This window comes from Staurois parvus, unplaced genomic scaffold (assembly GCF_062004578.1).
Source record: "Staurois parvus isolate SC_StPar_1 unplaced genomic scaffold, SC_StPar_1.0 ptg000390l, whole genome shotgun sequence".
Lineage (NCBI taxonomy): Eukaryota > Metazoa > Chordata > Amphibia > Anura > Ranidae > Staurois > Staurois parvus.
The window spans coordinates 9,720,264-9,746,062 of NW_028318186.1; the positions used below are offsets into that span (position 1 = coordinate 9,720,264).

Genomic DNA, 25,799 nt, shown 5'->3' on the forward strand with positions numbered 1-25,799 from the left:
GGAAGGAGGGGACCAAAATAGCAAACAGGAAGCTGTCATAGCTACTTGTGCCCAAACTTTTGGGGGTTCCAGAAAGTCCCTGATGTATGGATTTTGAGTTGCTCTGACTAGGACCACCCTCCTTCCCCAGATTCCTGTAAGGATTTTCAATGAACATCTAACTGGGTTAAATTAAGTTTCCTTAAATGTGTGTTTTATTATTTGTGCATTACCTGTATCTTGCGGATTATTGCATTTTCAACAGTAACAACGATCTGACATCTCTGCTGTAAGAATTCCACAAATAAACACCATCAGTTGTTTTTGTACATTTTTATTTAGCGCAAACTTACATTTATTTTATGTGAATAAATCTGATATCCCGTACACTTATAAATCAGACTGTACCCTGCAACAATTAGATAAGCAATCTTTGTGCAATCCAGTTGCACAATTAGTATAAAAATACAAACATGAAAAATTGTAATTAAACAGTAAATCCACCCAAACATAATATTTTAGATTTAAAAGAAGGCTGTTGAGTTGAGTGTCATGGTAGCTTCTTATACTGAATATCTCAGGGACTTTAGTGCTGAGATCCACCAATGATGGTTTCTTGGTCTTCCAGAACGCCTTGACGTGTTGAGTGTTCCAACTGGGAAAATGAGATCCCTGCCTGATGGACTCAGCACAGGACAGACCTGGGATCACAAATACTGCCCAAGATCTCGAAGAAAGGCCAGATTTATAATTAATGCTCCTCTGGGCCAATTGTAGGCCTTCCTCCCCCTTACCCCAGTCAACTGGCTATTCACCTAGGGCCAGTGTCTAAAACAGTAGGTAAACTGCCCCCTAGTTAATTTCTAGGTACAGGGAGACAGAATGGGTTAGTCTAAGTTCAATACCAAAAATGTTCAGACTTTGAAGGTGCTGTATAGAATGTAGGTATGGTAAGGTTTCAGGTGTTTGTGTGTTGTCCCTAACAGCTCTGCAACCCTATGCCATGGTCTATGGTAACTGTGCAGAAATTCACCATAGAACATCTCAAAGCAGAGGAGGGGATTGTTGAAATGTCTTCAACATGTTTCATGGCAAGGGCAAAATAACAGAAGTTCATAAATACTAAATCAGAGGAATGTAAAGGAAAGTGCAAATTAATCCAGGGGTGTAGCTTAACTGTTAAGAGCTCTGATGGGACCCAAATCCTCATAAATCCTCATTATTTGTAATAGCTACCATATACACACACTCCTCACACTAAATCTAAAACTAAACACTAAACTCTCCTCTAAAGCTGGATACACACTATAGAAAAATGGGGTGAACGATCATCAGGTTTACCTTGATGTTTCACAGCAAGTCGAAACCCAAAAATGGTACTAATTGTACGAAAATTCTTGAACGACAAAGGCTTTTTTTTTTGTTTGATGAAGAAAGGTTCTAGTGTAGATTATTGTTTATTGTTTCTGATAATTCGCAGTCTTTCATATCCGATTTTTATTGTATGAAAACAGTACATGTTAAATGAAAATCATTAGTTCTGTTCACGTACGAGATACATTTTGGAGTTTGTCCCTTTGGAAATTTTCATTTGGAAAGTCTATATCATATGTCGTAAGTTGTGCATACGCTATACGAAAATCAAATCATTGTTCCTTGTATGGAATTTTCTGATTTTCTCATAGTGTGTATCTCGTTTTACACTTCACAATGCTTCCTCTGGTTCAGTGAAAGGGAAATTGCTAAAACATCTTAAATCAGGCTTAGTGCCCCCCCCCCCCCCCCAAAGCCATGGATCCAATATTTTTTTCTTGTTCTGGAGCCCTGTTTTTATGCTGCTGAAATCAGCTGATCCACCATGTAAAATTCCAGAGTTTTCTCCAGGTCCTTTCCTCATGACCGGAAGAGATGTCCATCCCAAAGAAGTCTGCACGACTATCTGGATTTAACAGACAAGTCCAATGACCAAATGCAAAGTATAGTGATACATGCCAACCAATTAGTTTGTAGTTTATATCATCTAAAAGCTGAGTTTCTGACTGGTAGTTTTAGGCTACTGGAAATTGAACGTTTTGAATAAATCCATAAGTGTAGTGGAGGCCTAGGTTGGTAGGGTCTGAAAGAGACACGGACATCTCAAGTGTAAGCTTGATAAATTGAAGATACTGTATGTAGGATGTAGTAAAAGGACATACTTACATCATTCTTTACTAAGGCAGCCCATACATTGATAATTTTTTTGTTCAGCCATCGAGTTGATGTGAATGGGGGAATCCTCTTGTTGCGGTATTGTATGCTGACAACAGGGAGCCTTCCCCACAGTCAGGATACAATGACCAGTGTTGCCAGTGATAGACGGTGACTAAAAAATCAGATAGATCAACTTGTGTAAAACCAGCCTTCCCATACATGGATTGAAATTCAGCTGGTTCCTGCTGAATTGGTCACATTTAACCCATGTATATCTGCCTTAAAAAAGAAGTAAGGCCAAAGTTGTTTTGGGCATACTTTTCCAGTGGGACACAGCAGTGCACTTAGTCCTGCACTGCTGTGATTCAGATTCAGTTGACAGCAGGCTAAAGCCATCACAGAGCCGGTTCAGGGATTCTGACAATAATGTCAGGATCTGCCCGGATGCCTGACCAGCAGCTGCCTTAGCCTCTCAGAGCACCCCTGAGAGCCTGAGCCAGTGGCTCCTGCCCCCTCCACAGCCCAGTTCTCCAGTAAGTGCTGGAGAGGCAGAGCACAGAGCCAGTGATTGACAGCCATGGCTCTATGCTCAAAGCGGACTTGAGAACTGAGCAATCAGTGGTCATTGATCGCTTAGTTCTCAGTGAAGAGCCGGTCTCTTTTAAGTTCGTGATTTATTTGTATGCTGCAGTACAATTTCTTAAAGTGTAACAATGGGAAAAATCAAATATAACATATACAGTATAATGTAGTGTATCACTAGCATTAACTCAACAGTTTTTGTTTTTCTGAGTCCCCCTTGTAACAGTTTTATTGCCTGTTGATCCTCCCAGTAAAGCTGTTATTTTCAATTTTCTGTAAGAGGCTAAGCTGTCCAGCAAAAGTTATCATTACACAAGTTGCAAAAAAAACATTTTTTTCACTGCCAGGTGTGAATACAGTGATTATTATTTTTTCTTATAATTTAAACTTTTTCTACAAAGAAAAACACACCTGCAAATTCATTAGATGTGGTTGTATATTTTTTTTTATCTTGTATTTAAAGAGTACTAAGACTATCCTATCCAAAGGGTGACAATGCTGCTATGATTTCACTTACAGAAATTGTAAAAATAATAGAACTTGGCATGATCAACAGGTAATGCAATTATTCTTTTAATGCAGACATTATTGGTCCCCCTTTATAAATATTCACATCGTCTGTTCTGGGGGTCACTAAATCTCAGGGTCTTCTAACATCCATTCATAAGCCCAAGACTACTATTAACTGATTGGCGCTCAATGTATATATCATAGGACTCCTCCAAGCCTCACCTATGAAAAACAAGTATTCATATCTTGTAGCCACTCTGACAACTCACTTGTAGTACATGGCCAAACCTGCATCTTGGCGAAGTCACTGAGAGCATCTCCTAGACCCTGCTCTGCCGCCAATGCCTGCATTCTCATAGACACTCATACTCTTTTTTTAGAACCTTTTTATCCATGGGTACGCAACATGTGGCCCTCCAGATGTTGCAGAACTACAAGTCACATCATGCCTCTGCCTTTGGGAGTGATTCATGTAACTGTGAGCAGCATGCAATGGCTCATGGGACTTGTGGTTCTGCAACAGCTGGAGGGCCACAGGTTGAGGACCCATATTTAATCCTTCCAGGTTCAGCATCACTTCATTTCAGCCATGTTCAGCATAATAAACCCTGATGAAGGGGGTCTTAGAACCCCCCGAGTGTTGTGGTTTCTTTTTGGATATAAAATAGTAAAATAAAAAAATTCCGTCTCTCAACCATTGAAATGGTGCTCCTTCTCTTCTAAATCTCTTAGATTAGGAAAGTATCTGGCAGTAAAAGCCAATTCAGAAATTGATTGATAAGTATTCATTAAACAAGGATTCATGAGTTTAAGAATTAAATAATTTACCAAAATGTATGAAACAGCCATACAGTGTAATCATTGAACGGGCAGCTTGCTGGTGACCTATGTAGTATAAAACGTTTGCTATTTAGGAGTACTTGGAGAATGTGCATTTTTTTAAAAAGTTGACAATTTCTTTTTGTCTATATAGGCCTCCTGTCCATTTTCACATTTTTAAGATACAATTACATTTGCATCACAGTGAAAGATTGACATCCTGTGAATACCTGTGACCATTGACATTATGTCAAAGATGGTGCCACCTGCATATCCAGAGAAGGACATTTCTACAGTTAGGTAGGCAGTTTGGTCCTGACATATTACTCAGCTTTAATGAATAGACTCCAGCAGAAAGAAGATGGAATGCGTTAAGCTATAAATTCAGGGCAACAGTTGTGACAGTATTTATTCAAAGTAAATAAACTGGTTCCAGATCTTTTACTCTACATTTAACTGGTACAAAATTTAAGGAGCACTTGACCAGCAAGTACACATCTGTTTTTTTTTGGAGCTTAGCTCAGCCATTAATATAAGCAGCTATAATGTTCAACTACCACTCCTCATGATTGCAAATAAGCCAATTACGAAAGGAGCTGACTTTGCTTGTGCATTCCAAAAATCCCTTTATAGAAATGTTAACTTAAAACACATCTTTCTGTATGGATTATTGGGTCCTTTTCAGCCATTTATTTTATTTTTACATGCTGTCATCTTTGTTTCCGGAGTCAGCATTGCACTCAAGAGTGAAATATACTAGCTCACTTGCTCTACATCAGTACCTGACCTCACAAATGCTGTTTAAGCTATTAAGGCACAAATTTTCTATGTAGAAGAACCTGAGAAGCCTGTACAGAGCCTTGACCTCAGCTCTACTGGACACCTTTGGGATGAATTGTAATGCCAATTGTGAGCAGGACCCTCTTGTTCTACATCAGTACAGATGCGCTTTTAGTCATATAAGTACAAATTCCCAAAGACACATTCCAAAGTTTTGTAAAAAACCTTCCAAAGAAGAGTAGAGGCTATTATAGCCCCAGAGAGGGACAACTCAATGTTAATGCACATGATTTTGGAATTGGTTGTCCAACAAGCTCATGTGATGGTCAGATGTCCACAAACCTTTTAGTGTATACATAATACAATGTGGAAAATGCCTTTTAACAATCCAAGCAAGTGTACCAAGACAAACAAAATAGGTGTACATGCAAAAACTGGCAAAGACTCAGGTGAATGGAATTGAAACATTTATAAAACTTCCATTTCATTTAAATGTTGAAGATATTATGTTCACTGTTATAGAATAGTAGACTTTATGAAGAACACGATGGTATACGGTTTACACAGGCACAGTTTCTTGAAGATTTAAAATTCCCGACCAGCGATCTATGTCCATCTGTTACTCAGTAAGATTTTTTCATTGTTTACGGATGGCCAGTGACCTTAAATTTCAGACAGCTTCAAAATGCTTTATTTAGCCAATAACAAAATTGTTTCCAGTTTTACATTCACTGTGAGATGATGGATTGTCCTTTTGGTCCCGGAGGTCCAGGCAATCCATGAGGTCCCGGAAAGCCAGCTTCTCCTTTAGATCCCTTTGGTCCTGGAAATCCTACAATTCCACGTTGTCCTGGAAATCCTGGTATCCCATCGAAACCTTGAGGACCTATGTCTCCTGGAAGACCTTCAGGTCCCTGAGGCCCTACATCACCTTTTGTTCCTTTTTGTCCTTTTGGACCTGGTGGGCCCATACTACCCTTTTCCCCTTTAACACCAGAACTGCCTTTAATGCCAATGGAACCTTTCTCTCCAACAGGTCCAAGATCGCCAGCTATTCCCCTTGGTCCTTGAGATCCTGGAACACCTAGTTCACCTGTGTCACCTTTGTCTCCCTTCAGACCTATAGGTCCTTTGGCACCTATATCACCTTTAAATCCTCTAGGACCTGGTGGACCTGGTGAACCTGTTAAAAAAAAATATAATATTTGTTAAATACACTTATTTTTAGTATTTTCTTATGAGCAGACATCAACTTGATACCCCTTTGAAGACAGTAACATGGTATATTTGAAACAAGATATGGGCATAAGTTCACTTCAACATCTATGTATATAAGGTGGAAATAAAATGGGCTCCTCCATCCTTCCTGATGAATAGCCAAAAACATAAAGACCCTGAAGCACTTACCTTTTACTAAAGTTGGTCATTTTATAAGGGTTCCTCCAGATACTTTCCATTGCCTCCAGTTATGAACCATGGTTGGAGCAAAGACACTTGCTGTCTTCTGAAGCAGAAGCAGCTGAAAGATGCCGTTTCTCAGATTCAGCCCTTAGTCAAAGCTCAGACCTGAAAGTAACCTTTAAGCATTATGTGGTTGAACCCGAAAGTGGACCAAGCTTGGTCAAAGTAGTTGAGGGGCCTTACTTTTATTTGTAATTACCCAAATTTTGCATCAAAATCCAAAGTGTATCTAAACCCAAAAAACTAAAAATATAATAATTTGCAGCTTACCATTCCGTAGATGTGGTGGCTGCATTAATGTTTGTTTTTTTAGGCTAAGTACCTATTCTTCAAGTACTAAAAAATTCCTGTTGACCTGAAGGCAATCTAGTCTTCTTGTAACTTCCTGTGTACTAAATTGATATCTCAAACAATAGTATCGTCTTTCTCCTTTATCCTCCATGAGCCACAAGCCAAGACCTCTCTATGTTATGGAAATGAGGAGAGCAGCCTTGGATAATAACACTGCTCTTCCATGAATAGTTCACAGTGAGTGTTAGAGATGTATAGCACATGACAAAAATGTGTTTTGTTTCATATACGTTTGCTAAGTTGATAACTTTGTTTTGTCATATTTGTTATATTAGAATGATTCATTTTTGGAATTTTGTTTCTTATATTAGAATTTGTTTCATATATTCTTCATCGATTCGTTATTTTTAAAGCTTGGCTGTATTTTTTTTTATGTTAATTCATTATTTCAGGAGATTACTTATGCAAAGTCATTTTTGCTAGTCCAACTGACAAGAGAAATGGAATGAACTGATTGGACAATATTGACTGGAGTGGCATATACAAGTAGGTGCTATGCTCAGAAATAATCCCCACGGAGGTGGAATGTTGGTGCTCTGGATCTATGTGTCTTCCTAGCACAGATGCAACTGAATGATGAAAGTTGGTATAGCGGTCACTCGTCTTACCGAATGATACATTTTATTGAACAAGTAAAATTTGCAAAATGACTTATGCGTTTCAGCAAAAACCTTAGTCATAGCCAAGTGGCGTATAGGATGAATGGAACAAAATTAATATCAGATTCATTCGTTACGTTATGATTCGGAGATTCGGGTGGATCCACCTTCATCCAACCCAAACACAATAAGTGTTATTTCACTTTTATACCTTTAATAATTTTGTTTTGTTATATTTGTTATGTTAGAATGATTTGTTTTTGGAATTTTGTTTCTCATGTTTGGATTTGTTTCATATATTCTTTATCAATTTGTTATTTCAAAAGCTTGGTTGTATTTTTTTGTTACGTGTTAATTCGTTATTTCGGGAGATTACTTATGCACTCTGAGACCTCTTTGCTAGTCCAATCCACAAAGAATAAATGGAATTAACTGATTGGACAATATTGACTGGAGTGGCGTATAAGGCGAATGGAATGAAATTAATTTCAGATTCATTTGTTATGTTATGATTCGGAGATTTGGATGGATACACCTTCATCCAACCTGAACACAATGGGGTTTATTTACTAAAGCTGGAGAGTCCAAAATCAGACTCCCTTCTGCATAGAAACCAATCAGCTTCTAACCTCAGCTTGTTCAATGAAGCTTTGGCAATGAAACCTGGAAGCTGATTGGTTTCTATGCAGAAGGGAGTCTGATTTTGGACTCTCCAGCTTTAGTAAATAAACCCCAATAAGTCCATAAGTGCATATTGGGCGTATTTACAGCGGCTGTTTTTGGGTTTTGGTAGTTTTTTCTACAGCCCGTAAATGCCCCAGCATGTTATCCTATGTGTCCACGCACACAGATTGTAATCAGTATTTTTTGGCAGGGGCGTTTTTTTTGGCTGGAAAAAAACCCAGGACTAGTGGATTTCTAGAGGAGTTTTTTAGCTGTAAAAATGTTTAAATGCTGAAAAATGCAGCAAAATGTGGTAAAATGTGGCAAACCGGTGTTTTGGGACTTTTTTTGAGCAAAAAAAAAAATTGGGGGAGGGGTAAAAAAAACACTAAAAACCGCAAATGTGAAAAAACGCAGCAAAACGCCGCTAAACGCTAATGCAAAACACTAAAAAACTCAAGTTTTTAACGTGACTTTACACAGCTAATGTTACCAGCATTATTAAAATGCCCCGTATGCATGGAGCCTAAGTGGAATCATCTTATTTCATTTTTATACCTTCCTGTATTTAATACAATAAGGTAAAAAAGTGAAATAAGATGATTCCTACTTATTGTATGGGGTAAAATGATATCTCCCTCAAGAGTTGGTTCTGGCCAGCTCAGTGGATTGCTTTAAAAAATTCCTGGATTCTTTCTTAGATTATTATTATTATTATACATTTATATAGTGCCAAAAGGTTTGCTCAGTGCTGTACATTATAGTGGGGGACAGAACAAGAGACAATACAGTAGCAAAACAATACACGAGGGGTTCGAGGGCCCTACTCTTTCGAGCTTACAATCTAGGAGGGAGCGGATAATGGCACAGGAGGAAGTGGCTGTGGGGGATGGAGTGGTAAGAGGAGTGGAGGAGATCAGCAGTTAGGTGAGGGTGGGGTAGGCTTCCCTGAAGAGATGGGTTTTCAGGGTGCGCGTAAAGGTGAGGAGGGTAGGTGACAGTCTGATGGATTGGGGTAGTGAGTTCCAGAGGATGGGGGAAGTCCTGGAGAAGTCCTGCAGTCGGGCATGGGAAGTGGAGACCACACAGGTGGTCTACACAGGAGGTGGAGATACACAGAATATAACTGGATATAACATTTATAGGTAAAGTTGATCCAGGGAATATCCAATTGCCTCTCGGGGGGGATCAGGAAGGAATTTTTGTCCCCTGCAGGAGCAAATTGGATCATGCTTTGCTGGGTTTTTTGCCTTCCTCTGGATCAACTGTGGGTATAGGATTATATGTTTTTTTTTTAATGGTTGAACTGGATGGACGTTTGTCTTTTTTCAGCCAGACTAACTATGTGACTATATTGTGTTTGGGTTGGATGAAGGTGGATCCATCTGAATCTCTGAATCATAACATGACAAATGAATAGGAACTTGGGATCATTCATTATGTTGCTACATTATTTCGGATGGCTCAAGCATTAACCTCTTCCCGTCTGGCCCATGTCGATAAATGGCTGGATGGGAGCACTGCCGATGTGGGTGGACGTTTCTACTATTGCCTGTGCGCGCTCCCTGGGAGAACGCGGCACTGCGATCAGTGCATGCTGTGTCTGGAGGCCGCTGTACGGGACCTCTGTGTGAGGTCCCGATTCATGTGCTCACTGATTGGCCAATCAGTAATCAGTAGTAAATAGGATGTCACTTCCTGACATCATTGCTTACTACTTGTGAAATCTGTGAATGATCACAGAGGTCACATGGTACAAGGCTATTCACAACAACCTTGTACCATGTGACAAGCTGTGACCAATCACAGCTCACACAGTATTTCTCAATGGCTGCAGGAATGCAGCCAGAGAGGAGAAATGATTGCATTTACAGCCTTTATGGGTGTAAAAGCGATCAGTGTGAAAAAAGAAAATAAAATCTTCATCGCCCCCCACAAGTAGTGCAGTGTCACTATGGTGACACTACTGCTAGGGTGACAGTTTGTTAAAAACAAAACATAAATAATAATATAGAAAAAAAAAGAAATGCAAAAAAAAAAAAAATTTAGAAAAATTATAATTTTTGGTTATAAACTACTTTGGGCTATTTTCTTTTTACTAAAAAGATAGATGAATACATTTTAGTGAAGATTTATGAAGATAGAATATTTATTTGCAAATTTTTTTCAAAATGTTGGACTTTCATTTATATAGCAAAAAAAAAAAAAAATCCCAGTGGTGAATAAATACCATGAAAATAAAGTTTTATCTGTCTCAAATAAATGCTAAAAAAATTAATACGGGTACAGTGTTGCATGACCGCGCAATTTTCAAAGTGCGACAGCGCTGAAAGCTGAAAATTGGCCTGGACTGGAAGGGGGTGAAAGTGTCCGGACTTGAAGTGATTAACAAAACAACTTTGGGTATCATCTTTAGGAAGAGGCAAAGTCCGCAGGAGCCAAATCTGGTGAGTAAGGTGGGTGCGAAAGTGAGATCATTCCAGCCTGGGGACCAACTTGGCAACAACATGGCTCATTTTCAAATCACACGTCAGGATTGCCCGGACTGTTCCGTGTGACAGACCAACAATGGCAGCAATGTTGTGGATTGTTCTCTGAATAAAAGTCTCAAACTATTGCATCATGTCATTCGAATGAAACTAATTAATTTAGCTAGAATTTCTTTTGGATTAGTTGGAATTTGTAACTATTGTGATTCGGAGATTCGGACACATGCGAATCTCCGAAGTATGAAAATTTCAGTCGCATTTTGATTTGTAACAAAAAGAATCACACATGTCTAATGAGTGTTGTCTCCCAAGGAAGGGAAGTGTGTTACTGGAAGCCAGAAATGCCCCCACCACATCGATTGACTGGAAAACGGCAATATATGACATTTATTTCAGATACTTATATAGCACCATCAATTTACACAGTGCTTTACATATACAGTTGCAAGAAAAAGTATGTGAACCCCTTGGGATTACGTGGCGTTTTGCATGAATTGGGCATAAAATGTGCTCTGAACGTCATCTAAGTCACAACAATAGAAGAACACAGTCTGCTGAACATAATACTACACAAACATTAGATGTTGCCATGGTTTAATTGCACATAACATGTAAACATTCACAGTGCAGGGAGGAAAAAGTATGTGAGGCCCTAGCTTAATGACTTCTCCCAGAGCTAATTGGAGCCAGGAGTGAGCCAACCTTGACTCCAATCAGTGTGATGATATTGGATGTGTTGCTGACAGCTGTCCTGCCCTTAAAAAACACACACATGTTTTGGGTTTACTGGTTTCAAGAAGCACTGTCTGATGTGAACCATGCCTCGCAGAAAAGAGCTCTCAGAAGACCTACGATCAAGAATTGTTGACTTGCATGAAGCTGGAAAGGGTTACAAAAGTATCTCCAAAAGCCTTGATGTTCATGTGTCCACGGTAAGACAGACTGTCTACAAATGGAGAGAGTTTAGCACTGTTGCTACTCTCCCTAGGCGCGTTCGTCCTGTACAAATGACTGCAAGAGCACAGCGCAGAATGCTGCATGAGGTAAAGAAGAATCCCAGAGTGTCAGCTAAAGACCTACAGAAATCTCTGGCACATGCTAACATTTTTGTTGACATATCTACAATAAGGAAAACATTAAACAAGAATGGAGTACATGGGAGGACACCACGGAAGAAGCCATTGCTGTCCAAAAAAAGAATATTGCAGCACGTTTGAAGTTTGCAAAAGAGCACCTGGATGTTCCACAGCACTACTGGCAAAATATACTGTGGACAGATGAAACCAAGATTGAGTTGTTTGGGAAGAACACACAACACTATGTGTGGAGAAAAAAAGGCACAGCACACCAACATCAAAACCTCATCCCCACTGTGAAACATGGCGGAGGGAGCATCATGGTTTGGGGCTGCTTTGCTGCCTCAGGGCCTGGACGGATTGTTGTCATTGATGGGAAAATTAATTCCAGAGTTTATCAAGACATTTTGCAGGAAAACGTACGACCATCTGTCCGCCAACTGAAGCTCCGCAGAGGATGGGTGAGGCAACAGGACAATGACCCAAAGCATACAAGTAATTCAACAAAACAATGGCTGCAACAGCACAGAATACGCCTTCTGGAGTGGCCCAGTCAGAGTCCTGACCTCAACCCGATTGAAATGCTGTGGCATGACCTTAAGAGAGCGATTCACACCAGACATCCCAAGAATATTGCTACACTGAAACAGTTTTGTGAAGAGGAGTGGTCCAAAATGACTCCAGATCGTTGTGCAGGTCTGATCTGCAACTACAGGAAACGTTTGGTTGAGGTTATTGCTGCCAAAGGAGGGTCAACCAGTTATTAAGTCCAAAGGTTCACATACTTTTTCCTCCCTGCACTGTGAATGTTTACGTGTTATGTGCAATTAAACCATGGCAACATCTAATGTTTGTGTAGTATTATGTTCAGCAGACTGTGTTCTTCTATTGTTGTGACTTGGATGACGTTCAGAGCACATTTTATGCCCAATTCATGCAAAACTCCATGTAATCCCAAGGGGTTCACATACTTTTTCTTGCAACTGTATATTGTAGATTCACATTAGTCCCTAACCCTCAAGGGGTATACAGTCTAAGGTCCCTAACAGGGGCAGACTGACCATTTGGAAACTTGGGCACTGCCCAAGGGCCTGAGGTCAGTAGGGGGCCCCATGAGATGCCCCTGGTACCTTTTTCATAGGCTTTTTTGAGTTTGGGCAAGGACACAGGGGCCCCATGATCCCCTATTGCCCGGGGGCCCCATGAGTTGTCAGTCTGCCCCTGGTCCCTAACTTACATTCATACATACACATACTAGGGACAATTTAGACAGGAGCCAATTAACCTACCAGCATATCTTTGGACTGTGGGAGGAAACCCAAGCAGGCACAGGGAGAACATGCAAACTCCAGGCAGGTGGTGCTGTGGTTGGGATTTGAACCAGTGACCCTAGTACTGCCAGGCAGATGTGCTAACCACTTAGCCACTGTGCTGCCATGACATTTTTGTGTTTGGGTTTAGATACATGGTAAATTCTTGAGCGGACGCACCTGTTATATTTTTGCACTTTACTTCTGTAATGTTTGATGCCATCATTTTCCCATAAATATTCCCAGTAAAGTGTAAGTGGATGTGTTCTATCCATCACGGTATCTGCTGCGTGGAAAAAGCCTTTACTCTCTTCTGCTCTCCGTCAGCCTTTGTGTGATGTCAGACTTGGCCGCAGTTCATCCCACCAGCGGCGGTGGAACAGAATGAAGAGTGACTTATACAACTTGTGAAGTCCATCTCTGAGTCACTCCGAGGGGTTTATTGCTGTGTGGCTCAGCTGCTCTGTTTTCTTTAGAAACTTCCCGGCTCCTTGTTATTCCCTCTTTTCGTTGTACACAACTAAAGCTCACTTCCCGCATGTAGTAAAGTGGGGAGGTTTTGCAAAACATCATAAAGAGGTCTAGCACAGGGGCTAAATGGGTAGCACTGCCACCTGCCAGTACTAGGGTCGTTGGTTCAAATCCCAATCATGGCACCACCTGCCTGGAGTTTACATGTTCTCCCTATGCCTGTGTGGGTTTCCTCCCACACTCCAAAGACATGCTGGTAGGTTAATTGGCTCCTGTCTACATTGTCCCAAGTATGTGTATGTATGAATGTAAGTTAGGGACCTTAGATTGTACACCCCTTGAGTGTTATGGACTGATGTGAATGTATAATTTATATGTAAATTGACAGTGCTATATAAGTAACTGAAATAATAAATAATGTCTATTTATACAAGCCTTTATCTCCTAGATCGTAAGCTCCAAGGAGCAGGGCCCTCCTATCCCTCTTGTATTGTAAAGTGCTGAGCAAACTGTTGGCGCTATATAAATCCTGTATAATAATAATGTTCTAGATAAGAGAAACAAAAAAAAAAAATGCCATGCCGGAAGTAGAAGAAAATGAACATTCAAAAACAAACTAAAAACTAAAATGATTAAAGCATGTCTCATTGGCATTCACTCAGAGGTGCCTCCAACCCCCATCATCCAGCCAACACTACAGAGAAGCGGTCCTGTGCATGGGAATCGATTGGGAGATGTCATTACTCCCTATGAAATTTACTAAAACTGGAGCACTCAGCTGAGCACAGTAGCCAGTCAGCTTCCAGGCTTTAGTCTAGGTTCACGCCTGTGCGTTTTCCGCTGCGTTTTGCGAAAACGCACAACAGTTCATGATTTCCTACGGGACAGGTTCACATCTCCGTGTTTTTCACCAGGTGCATTCTTATGGAAAGGGTCAGGGGCTTTTTTAAACTCAAAAAGTGGCATTTTTGGTTCTATAGGCTTCAATGGAGACGCTGCAGAAAAGCATTTAGTGTTTTTTTGATGCATTTTTGATATGTTTTTGATGAGTTTTGCGTTTTAATCTGGCCAACAAGTAAAACATAAATAAATAATAATAATTAAAAAAAGCAAAACGCGTCAAAAACGTGGCATTTTTTGGTTCTATAGACTTCAATGGAGACGCTGCAGAAAAGCGTTTTGAAGCATTTTTATATGTTTTTGATGAGTTTGGCATTTTAATCTGGCCAGCAATAAGTTAAAAATAAAGAAATAATAATAATAAAAAAAAGCAAAACGCGTCAAAAATCCATGTGCAAAAACGCAAAATGCACTGCAGAAACAAATCAAACGCAAACTGCATAGGTGTAAACCTAGCCTTATTGTCAAAGCTTAATTGGATAGACTGACGCTAGAAGCTGATTGGTTACTATGCACAGCTGCACCAGATTCTGGCTGCCCCAGTTTTAGTAAATCTCCTCCACGTAGATAACAGGTTAAGGTCTGGTTCACACCAATGCAGTTTGCTTTTGATCCGTGTTTGCAATGCTTTTTGCGGTTCGCTTTGAGTTTTTACACTCATATTTTTGCCGCGTTTTGCATTTTTTTTTGTAAAAGGGGAAATGTATTTGTTGCTAGGCAGAATAAAAATGCAAAACGCGGCACTAAAGGCGTTTCCACAGAGTATCCTTTATTGTAGCAAAAACAATAAAGATCTGGTTCACACCTATGTGTATTGCAATCTGCTGTGAGAAAAAGTGTCCCTGACCCTATTAAAAAACAAAGCGGCTGATAATGCAGAGATGTCAACGTGTCCCATAGGAAACCATGTTAAGGGTAGGTTCACACCTATGCAGGTTGCATTTGACACATTTCTGCATTGCGTTTTTGCACCTGCGTTTTTGACGCGTTTTACTTTGTAAAAAAAAAAATTATTCCTGTTGCTAGGCAGATTTAAAACGCATCACAAATGCATCAAAAACACGGCAAAAATGCACTGCATGCTTTTTTTGCAGCATTTCTCTTGAAGTCTATAGAACCAAAAATGCTACTTTCCCTTTCCAAAAAACACACCGGGTGAAAATGTCTCATAGGAAATCATGTTAAATGGACTGTACTGCATTTCTGCAAAATGCTGCAGAAAATGCTTAGGTGTGAACCTAGGGTAAATGGATTGTAGTGAGTTTCTGCACTTAAAAACGCATAGGTGTGAACTCCAGCCTACCCTTCAGTTGTACAGCCTCCTCTCCTGTACTGAAACGGCATAGTCTGTTTTCAGTGCATACTGTTAGCCTCTCACAGTGTGCATTAGAAGCTGCAGCAGGTCAGAGAGAGCATGCTCTATTTCCAGGCTGGAGGACATCCAGCATCATCTCGCTCTTCCCCTCACCAGCAGGACTGTTTCTATCAATCATGGAGACTCAGCATCACATGTGGGCTATTACCTATCTACCCACCTGCATGCAAATGCCTGCCTAGGGACACCCACTCCTCCAAACTGTTGCCCACCTATAGAGGCATTTTGATATTTGTATAACACCTTTCAAACGCCCGCCCACTGCTATCATCAGGGCTGGGGGCTTTTAATGCACGGTCACACTGGTGCGATTTGGGAATTGAAATTGCATCTAATGAATGTGAATGTCAATGTCTTAACGTGCGATTTGCTGCAGTGCGATTTCTAAAGTAGTTCTTGCATGACGTTTTCTGCAGTTTTGTTGTGATTTCACATACATAGAATACAGTGGAAATCACACCGCAAACTGTATGAAATCTTTGAAAATCTAACAATAAGTAGCAATAAAGTCTCCAGAAATCGCACCAGAAATCGCGCTGAAATTTCACATAAATCTCACTTGCTGCATTTTTCAGCATTATAACATTTTTACAGCTAAAAAACTCCTCTAGAAATCCACTAGTCCTGGGTTTTTTTCCGGCCAAAAAAAATGCCCCTGCCAAAAAATGCTGATGACAGTCTATGTGTGGATGGACACATAGGATAACATGCTGGGGAGTTTACGGGCTGTAGAAAAAACTGCCAAAACCCAAAAACAGCCGCTGTAAATACGTCCAGTATGCACTTATGGACTTATTGTGTTCAGGTTGGATGAAGGTGTATCCATCCAAATCTCCAAATCATAACATAACAAATGAATCTGAAATGAATTTTATTCCATTCGTCTTATACGCCACTCCAGTCACTATTGTCCAATCAGTTAATTCCATTTATCTTTGTGGATTGGACTAGCAAAGAGGTCTCAGAGTGCATAGGTAATCTCCCGAAATAACGAATTAACACGTAACAAAAAATACAACCAAGCTTTTGAAATAACAAATTGATAAAGAATATATGAAACAAATCCGAATATGAGAAACGAAATTCCAAAAACAAATCATTCTAACATAACAAATATGACAAAACAAAATTATTAAAAGGTATAAAAGTGAAATAAGATGATTCCTACTTATTGTGTTTGGGTTGGATGAAGGTGGATCCACCCAAACACCCTGGACCTCGTTTTCTCCCATCTCTGCACCCTCCACAACCTCACAAACACCCCTTTCCCTCTCTCTGACCACAACCTCATTACGTTCTCCATCTCACGGTCCTATAACACCTCCCCCACCAAACGTCAAACCATCACCAGCTGTAACCTCCGCAACCTGAACCCGGCCCCTCTCCACTCGGCAGCTGACCGTCTGTATGACAGTATCCTTCCACTGTCATGCCCTTACCTGGCCACTACTGCATATAACAACTCACCGTCAGCTGCCTTAGACTCCTTAGCAACCCTAACCACACGTAGCATTAGACCCCGACCACTTCAACCCTGGCAGAACGACCACACTAAACATCTTAAATGACGCAGTCGCGCGCTGGAGCGATTATGGCGCAAAACCAGATCCCCTCGAATGTTCTCCCTCTACAAATCCGCCTTCCTCACCTACTCCTCCTCCCTCCATGCCGCCAAACAAGCCTACTTTGTAACCCTCATCAACACCCTCTCCACCTGTCCCCGCCAGCTCTTCTCCACTTTCAACTCCCTACTCTCTCCCCCCCCCCACCCCCACCCAGTACCTCACTCACCGCCCACGAGATTGCCAATCACTTCCAAAATAAGATCGACGCAATCCGTAAGGACATCGCTAATGCTCAACCTACCTCCCCACCTAGCCTCCCTCCCACTATAACACCATCAACTCTCCCCTCCTCTGACCTCGCAACCGCCCTACCCCCCACCACACCTAACGTCCCGGACACTATAACCTCCCCAACACTCTGCTCCTTCAGCCTTGCTACCACTGAGGAGGTTACTAAGGTCTTCTCAGAAGCCCACCTCACCACTTGCCCCCTTGACCCTGTCCCCACACAACTCCTCCGGTCACCCTCCTCCTCCATCCTACGCTCCCTCACCCACATCTTCAATCTCTCCCTCTCTACTGGCGCATTCCCTTCCCCCCTAAAGCACGCACACATTACCCCCATACTTAAAAAATCCTCCCTGTACCCCACCGACCTGAACAACCTTAGACCCATCTCCCTGCTGCCATTTACTTCCAAACTCCTTGAGCGCTTAGTCTACAATCGCCTAAGCGCCCACCTCACTGACAACAACCTCCTCGATCCACTACAGTCTGGCTTCCGTCCCCTACACTCCACCGAAACCGCCCTACTCAAAATCACTAATGACCTTCTAACCGCCAAAGCTAATGGTCACTACTCAGTCCTCCTACTCCTCGACCTCTCCACGGCCTTTGACACAGTCGACCACCCCCTCCTTCTTAATAAACTACACTCCCTCGGCATCAGAGACTCTGCTCTCTCCTGGCTTTCCTCCTATCTATCCCAACGCTCCTTCAGCGTTGCCTATAACGCTACCACCTCCCCCTCTCTGTTAGGGTCCCCCAAGGCTCTGTCCTAGGGCCCCTTCTCTTCTCCATCTACACCTCCTCCCTCGGCAAACTGATACACTCCCACGGCTTCAACTATCACCTCTATGCAGATGACACGCAAATTTACCTCTCCACCCCTCAACTCACCCCTTCAGTCTCCGCCCATATCACCCACCTACTGAACGACATATCAGACTGGATGTCGCTCCATTTCCTCAAACTAAACCTTTCCAAAACCGAGCTCCCCCCAGCCCGTGCGCCCCCCCCCCCCCTCTCCATCACGACCAACAACGCCACCATCAGTCCCACCCCGCAAGCCAAAGTCCTAGGTGTCACTCTAGACTCAAACCTGTCCTTCCAACCCCATGTCCAATCGTTGGCAAACTCATGCAGGCTCCACCTCCGCAACATCTCCAAAATACGTTCGTTCCTAATCCCAGACACTATTAAACTACTCGTTCACTCCCTTATTATCTCACGTCTGGACTACTGCAACTCCCTTCTCACCGGCCTACCTCATCGCAGACTATCCCCTCCTCAGTCTATCCTGAACTCAGCGGCCAGACTCATCCACCTCACCAACCGCTCCGCTTCTGCCACCCCCCTCTGCCTTTCCCTCCACTGGCTTCCAATTGCCCAACACATTAAATTCAAACTACTAACATTGACGTACAAAGCCATTCATAACGCTGCCCCAAACTACCTCACCGACCTGATACCCAAATACCACCCAACCCGTAATCTTCGCTCCTCACAAGACCTCCTACTTTCTAGCTCCCTGGTCTCCACCTCCCACGCCCGACTGCAGGACTTCTCCAGGACTTCCCCCATCCTCTGAAACTCACTACCCCAATCCATCAGACTGTCACCTACCCTCCTCACCTTTAGGCGCACCCTGAAAACCCATCTCTTCAGGGAAGCCTACCCCACCCTCACCTAACAGCCGATCTCCTCCTCTCCTCCCACCACTCCATCCCCCACAGCCACTTCCTCCTGTACCACTATCCCCTCCCTCCTAGATTGTAAACTCGAAAGAGCAGGGCCCTTGAATCCCTCGTGTTCTGTTTTGTTACTGTATTGTCTCATGTACTGTCCCCCACTATAATTTGCAGTGCTGAGCAAACTTTTTAGCGCTATATAAATACTGTATAATAATAATAATACACCACAGTTTATGTCCCTGTACAAACATCAGTCACCATGCTATAGAAAAGAAGGTATCTTCCTGGAAGGCCATGTCTCCTTCCTCCCATCCGTGTTAGCACTGCAGCCTCCATCAGGGGCTATGCTCTGCATGCATCACAGGCAGTGTACACAAAGAACACTCCTAGTACAAGTCAGCACAGCATTACATCATTCACCAAGCTAAGGAATCATTCACTTAGCAATGTGACTCCTTTATTAAATCAACTTCAAACTTTTTTTTAAAAACACACACACACATATTATATACATACATATATACATATATATATATATATATATATATATATATATACATACACACACACATACATACATATATATATATATATATATATATATACACATACACACACACATACATATATACACACACACACACATACATACTTACACACCCACACACTATATTGCCAAACGTACTGGGCCAGCCCTCCAAATCATTGGATTCAGGTGCTCCGATCACCTCCACGGCATCCAGAAAGTATTCACAGTGCTTAACTTTTGCCACATTTTGTTATGGATTAAATTCATTTTTTCCTCAACATTCTACAAACAATACCCCATAATGACAATGTGAAAGAAGTTTGTTTTGAAATCTTTGCAATTTATTAAAAATAAAAAAAAACCACGTTCATAAATATTCACAGCCTTTGCTCAATGCTATTGCAACTGCAATAGCAGCTTCTGTAAAAAAACTGACCTTCTGACACAGTGTTTACAAACATTGTTAAGGTGCAAGATAGATACGAAGTAACATTGTTACATTTGTATCTACTCTGTTTCATTCATCTCCACATCATCAAATAGATGAGCTTCAGATGAATTTCAAATTTGATCCAATCCAATTAAACAAAATGAAACTAATTCTGAAAACGAATTAAACTAGTTTAACGTATCAAACGAAACAAAACTAGTCAAATAACGAATCGAAACAAAACATATTTTTTTTGTTTTGCACATGTCTACAAGTAAGTGCCGTATGATCAGATCTAGGGGGGTGCTGGGGTGGACTGCACCCCCTAGAATTCAGTTGCGTGGGGTTTTATTGTTTGTGTTTTTTATGTGTGGTCCAAGACAATTCCCCTTTTTCCGTTGTGGCCCAGGAGAGTCAAAAGGTTGGACACCCCTGGGTTAGAGTAACCTCATGAGGATTTTTTTTTCTTTTTTATGTACTACACTTTGTTTTTATTTAAAGCAGAACTCTACTCACCTCTGCTCTGGTGCTGCAATGCCCCTGGAGCTCCCTTACTGACACCTTTGGCTGGTCTTCTTCCAGGTACTATTCTTCTGCTGTCATCGTTGGCCGAGCCAAGATGACATCACTCCTCTGCATTAGCGGGGGTTCATTCATCTTGGCAGGTGCCAAAATTGTACACTGAGCCGCGCATATCTTTTCTGCATTAAAAAACCTGCCTATTTACATGTTTTCTATTACAGTTCCACTTTAACCCCTTATAAACCCTTGGTTTATGCTAATCAGCCCTAATTAACTTCTTCTTCCCCCTTTATCTTTCTGTTTACCTTTTTCGTTTTTTGGGTTTTGTTTGGTTAATTTTGTTCCTAAATTTTCAATGTTACCCCTAAAAAGAGCAACATTTAAAAAAAAAAAAGCCTCTATTTAATTTGCAAAAGACTTTGCAAGGCTTTGTAGCTCTGATGTTGTTTTAAATTCTAGACTAAAATGTAAATGTTTAATCTTTTTTAAAACTTTGTTTTTAATTTACATTTTTAATACAGTAACAACTATTCTTTTAAAACTAACACTGTTAAATAGTAGCTTTTTTATTTGTTTCATTTTGTTGCCTATATATTGGGAAAAAAAAACATTTTTTTGCAAGTATCACCAAAAGGAAAACTTTGCTTGTCTTAAAAAAAAAAATTATACACTGCTCAAAAAAATTAAAGGATCACTTTTTAATCAGAGTATAGGATCAAGTCAATGAAACTCCTGGGATATTGATCTGGTCAGTTAAGTAGCAGAGGGGGTTGTTAATCAGTTTCAGCTGCTTTGGTGTTAATGAAATTAACAGGTGCACTAGATGGGCAACAATGAGACGACCCCCAAAACAGGAATGGTTTTACAGGTGGAGGCCACTGACATTTTTTCAATACTCATCTTTTCTGACTGTTTTTCACTAGTTTTGCATTTGGCTAGGGTAAGTGTCACTATTGGTAGCATGAGGCGATACCTGGACCCTACAGAGGTTGCACAGGCAGTCCAACTCCTCCAGGATGGCACATCAATACGTGCCATTGCCAGAAGGTTTGCTATGACTCCCAGCACAGTCTCAAGAGCATGGAGGAGATTCCAGGAGACAGGCAGTTACTCTAGGAGAGCTGGACAGGGCTGTAGAAGGTCCTTTACCCATCAGCAGGACCGGTATCTGCTCCTTTGTGCAACGAGAAACAGGATGAGCACTGCCAGAGCCCTACAAAATGACCTCCAGCAGGCCACTGGTGTGAATGTCTCTGACCAATCAGAAACAGACTTCATGAGGGTGGCCTGAGGGCCCGACGTCCTCTAGTGGGCCCTGTGCTCACTGCCCGGCACCATAGAGCTCGATTGGCATTTGCCATTGAACACCAGAATTGGCAGGTCCACCACTGGCGCCCTGTGCTTTTCACAGATGAGAGCAGATTCATCCTGAGCACATGTGACAGACGTGAAAGGGTCTGGAGAAGCCGTAGAGAACATCATTCAGTGTGACCGTTTTGGTGTACCCCAGGACACCATCCGTCGTCTCATTAGGAGCATACCCTGATGTTGTCAGGCATGCATACAAGCATGTGGGGGCAATACAAACTACTGAGGACCATTTTGAGTCACTGCAATGACATTTCAGCAAAATGGACTCGCCTGCTGCATAATTTTTTCACTTTAATTTTCGGGGTGTCTTTGAATTCAGTCCTCTGTAGGTCAATCATTTTATTTTCCATCAAACAATGGGGCATCCTTACCTCCTAACACATTACCCAGTCCATATCAGTGTAGATATCAAGCATGAGATTTTTCCCTAGTGAGATTTGATCGGTTAATTTTTTTGAGCACTATATCACTTTGTTATCCTAAAGGCAGCTTCACATTGCCCCTCTACGCTTTGAGCAAAGAGCAGCTTACCCGCGGTTTTCGTTCAAGTTAATTGCGCCTTTCCATAGATGTCTATCATGTCCTGTGGTTTTGGTGCGCTTTTTGAGAGCACACCAAAACCACAGGAGATAATGGAAGTGTGGGGGAAAGTGCAGCTAACATGCATGAAAAGCGGGGGTTAGCTGCGCTTTGGCCAAAGTGCAGTGGGGCAGCTTGAAACCGCTCTACAGAGGAACCTCATTCTTCTAGATCGTGGCTCTAGCCCCTCCATCAGCACCAACATTTTTGGCTGACTGGCATGTGAGGAGATGTGCCGAAGAATCCTGCCCAGCCTCCAGAAGCTTGCAAAACATTGCGGCACAACTGCACACATGCTAAGTTGTGCATGCGCACAAGAAGAGGTCTGAGATTCTTTTATTGCACCATCATTGTGCGCATGCGCAAACGTGCCCAAAGCCCAGCAGAGCTCTTTAATCCATCCACATACACGTCTGCAACATCATACTCAGAAAGAAAAAAGGAAGTGCTGCCCAGGAGCACAAAAAACAGAAAAGCACTTAAAAGAATAAAAATGGGGTTGTGGCCATCGTGGTGATGTATTGCATATCTGGTGGTCATGCCTGAGACTGTTTCGTTTTTGGTCTCGCGTGTTTGGCCTCCTTTTCACCTTGTTCCAGCTCTCCATACGCGGGATGCTCGGTATGCTTTGCTTCATTGTCCTATACAGGGCCTCTTTGCTCATCAGCAGAAGTTGGCTTCCTATTTATTTTTGTAGGCCACTAGAACAATTGCTCAGGCCTGAAAGAGCCCATTTGTCCCTCTCCAGGGGTGCGGGACCGTATGACCACTATGATGCTCAAGGAACAAATGTTGAGTATCTGCAACGACTCCCAATGTAAATTTTTGAAAATATGGGAGCCGTTGCAATATGCCTTTCCCTCACCCCCCCCCCCCGGCTAGTCTGGGGTTGTGATGTTGTTCGGCATTGGCGTTCTTGGACCCCTGCTCTTGTTATCTTTTTTCTTTTGTACTCCTTTTCTTTTTTTTTTTCTTTTTTTCTGGTGTGGCAGTGGATAGCTGCCTTTAGTTTGAGTTACTATCGGTGTTATACTAATGTTTTGTCATTTAAGTGCCATTGATAGCCCCTGCGTGAGCACACCTTTTGCTCTGTTGGTGTTAGAGCACTGTTTTTTCTAATTTTTTTAAGTGCAATTGATAGCCCCTGCGTGGGCGCAATTTGTTGCACCTGTGGTAAACTGTTTAAAATGAATAAAAACCATTGAAATTCAAAAGAAAAAAATATCCAATTGTAGTAGAGGGCCAGGTTGAAGTCAGGTGAACGCACATTGTTTTTCAGGGTGTCTGCCAGCTTTAAGTAACAAAATTATTAGTGAATAAACAGACCCATAATAGAAATGTAAAGAAACGACTCTGGTCCATAGGAGGCGTACAGGTGTGTGAGATGAACTGGTTACACAAACATTTCATCCATGATGTTGTAATATATGGCGTGTGCGTGACAAGGGGTCATGTGTTCAGGTTTGCAGAATGAGATTTTTATGTTTCATGCTGGAGGTTACAGTGTGTGGTATTGCTTTACATCTGTGCTGTGTTTGTGGAATTCCTTAAAGACATTTGAATACATTCTTTAAAGTGGAATAATAAAATACATGCTGACAGTTTATATAGCGTACATGTTACATCACCCTTTTCAAGTGTGTATTCACAATCTGGCCGTTCATAACTAAAATACTGGAAAAGGCTAAAAGTCAGCTTAAAGAGAACCTGTCACCCATTTTAAAAGTTAAAGTATATCTAAAGTCAAAACATTTTTTATACTTGTTGAGTTGGATACAATAGGGAATACAGTCATGGCTAAAAATATTGGCACCCCTGCATTTCTGTCAGATAATGCACCACTTCACCCAGAAAATTGTTGCAAATACAAATGTTTTGGCATTCTCATGTCTTTCTTTTGTTTGTATTGGTATCACACAAAAAAGTGGAGAAACAAAAATCCAAATCTGACACATTCTATGCAAAACCGCAAAAATGGACCGGACAAGATTATTGGCACCTTCTTAAAATTGTATGAAATAATTGCATTCCAAGTTTGTGATGCTCCTGTAGTTTTAAATAAACTCCGCTGTATCAATTAACAGGTGCTAACAATATAGAAATCACGCTGGCATACAGTTAAAATGGTGAAACATTGACTCAGCCTTTCTGTTGTGTGTCTCTATGTGCCGCATAGAGAAGACAAAGAGCAGCAAAGAATTGTCTGAGGATTTGAGAATAAAAATTGTGGAAGCGCATGGACAATCTCAAGGTTACAAGTCCATCTCCAGAGATCTTAATGTTCCTGTGTCCACTGTGCGAAACATTGTCAAGAAGTTTACAGTCCATGGCACTGTAGCTGATCTCCCTGGCCATGGACAAAAGAGAAAAATTGAGCAAGACTGCAACAATGGATTGTTCGAATCGTGGATAAAGAACCTCGATCAACTTCCAGACAAATTCAAGCTGACCTTCAGGCACAGGGTACAACATTGTCAGCTCGCACTATACGTTGCCATCTGAATGAAATAGGACGCTATGGTAGGAGACCCAGGAGGACCCCACTGCTGACACAGAAACAGAAAAAAGCCAGATTGGACTTTGCCAAAACTTACCTTAGGTAGTCAAAATCCTTTTGGGAGAATGTGCTGTAGACAGATGAAACAAAATTACAGCTTTTTGGTAAAGCCCATCATTCTACTGTTTTCAGAAAAAGCAATGAGACCTTTAAAGAAAAGAATACAGTCCTTACAGTCACACATGGTGGAGGGTCACTGATGTTTTGAGGTTGCTTTGCTGCTTCAGTCATGGGATGTCTTGACCTTGTGCATGACATTATGAAATCTGAAGACTACCAAAGAATTCTGGGGTGCAAAATAGGGCCCAGTGTCAGAAAGTTGGGTCTCCATCAGAGGTCATGGGTCTTACAGCAGGACAATCACCCAAAGCATATGCCAAAAAGAACCTAGAAATGGTTTCAGACAAAGCACTGTAGATTACTAAACTGGCCAGCAATGAGTGCAGATCTCAATCCCATAGAGCTCCTGTGGAGAGATCTCAAAACAGCAGTTGGGAAAAGGAACCCTTCCAATCTGAGAGACCTGGAGCAGTTGGCGAAAGAAGAGTGGTCCAAAATTCCAGTAGAGAGGTGGAAGAAACTCATTGCTGGTTACAGGTAGCCATTGATTTCAGGTATTTGTTCCAAGGGGTGTGCTACCAAATATTAAATTGAGGGTGTCAATTTTGTCCAATTCATTTTTGGGGTCTTGCTGCAAAATGTTTCTCCGCTGTTTTGT

General features: G+C 41.6%; 1 protein-coding gene across 2 annotated transcripts in view; it reads right to left on the reverse strand.

Moving 5' to 3' along the window:
* Window positions 1–297: 297 nt before the first annotated feature.
* Window positions 298–25,799, reverse strand: part of SCARA3 (scavenger receptor class A member 3) — an 83,400-nt gene continuing 57,898 nt past the window's right edge. For both annotated transcript variants that reach the window (XM_089686072.1, XM_089686071.1), the window contains exon 6: window positions 298–6,043. In XM_089686072.1, coding sequence (XP_089542198.1) covers window positions 5,589–6,043 — 455 coding nt within the window. In that variant the 3' untranslated portion in view covers window positions 298–5,588. The remainder of the gene's footprint in view (window positions 6,044–25,799) is intronic.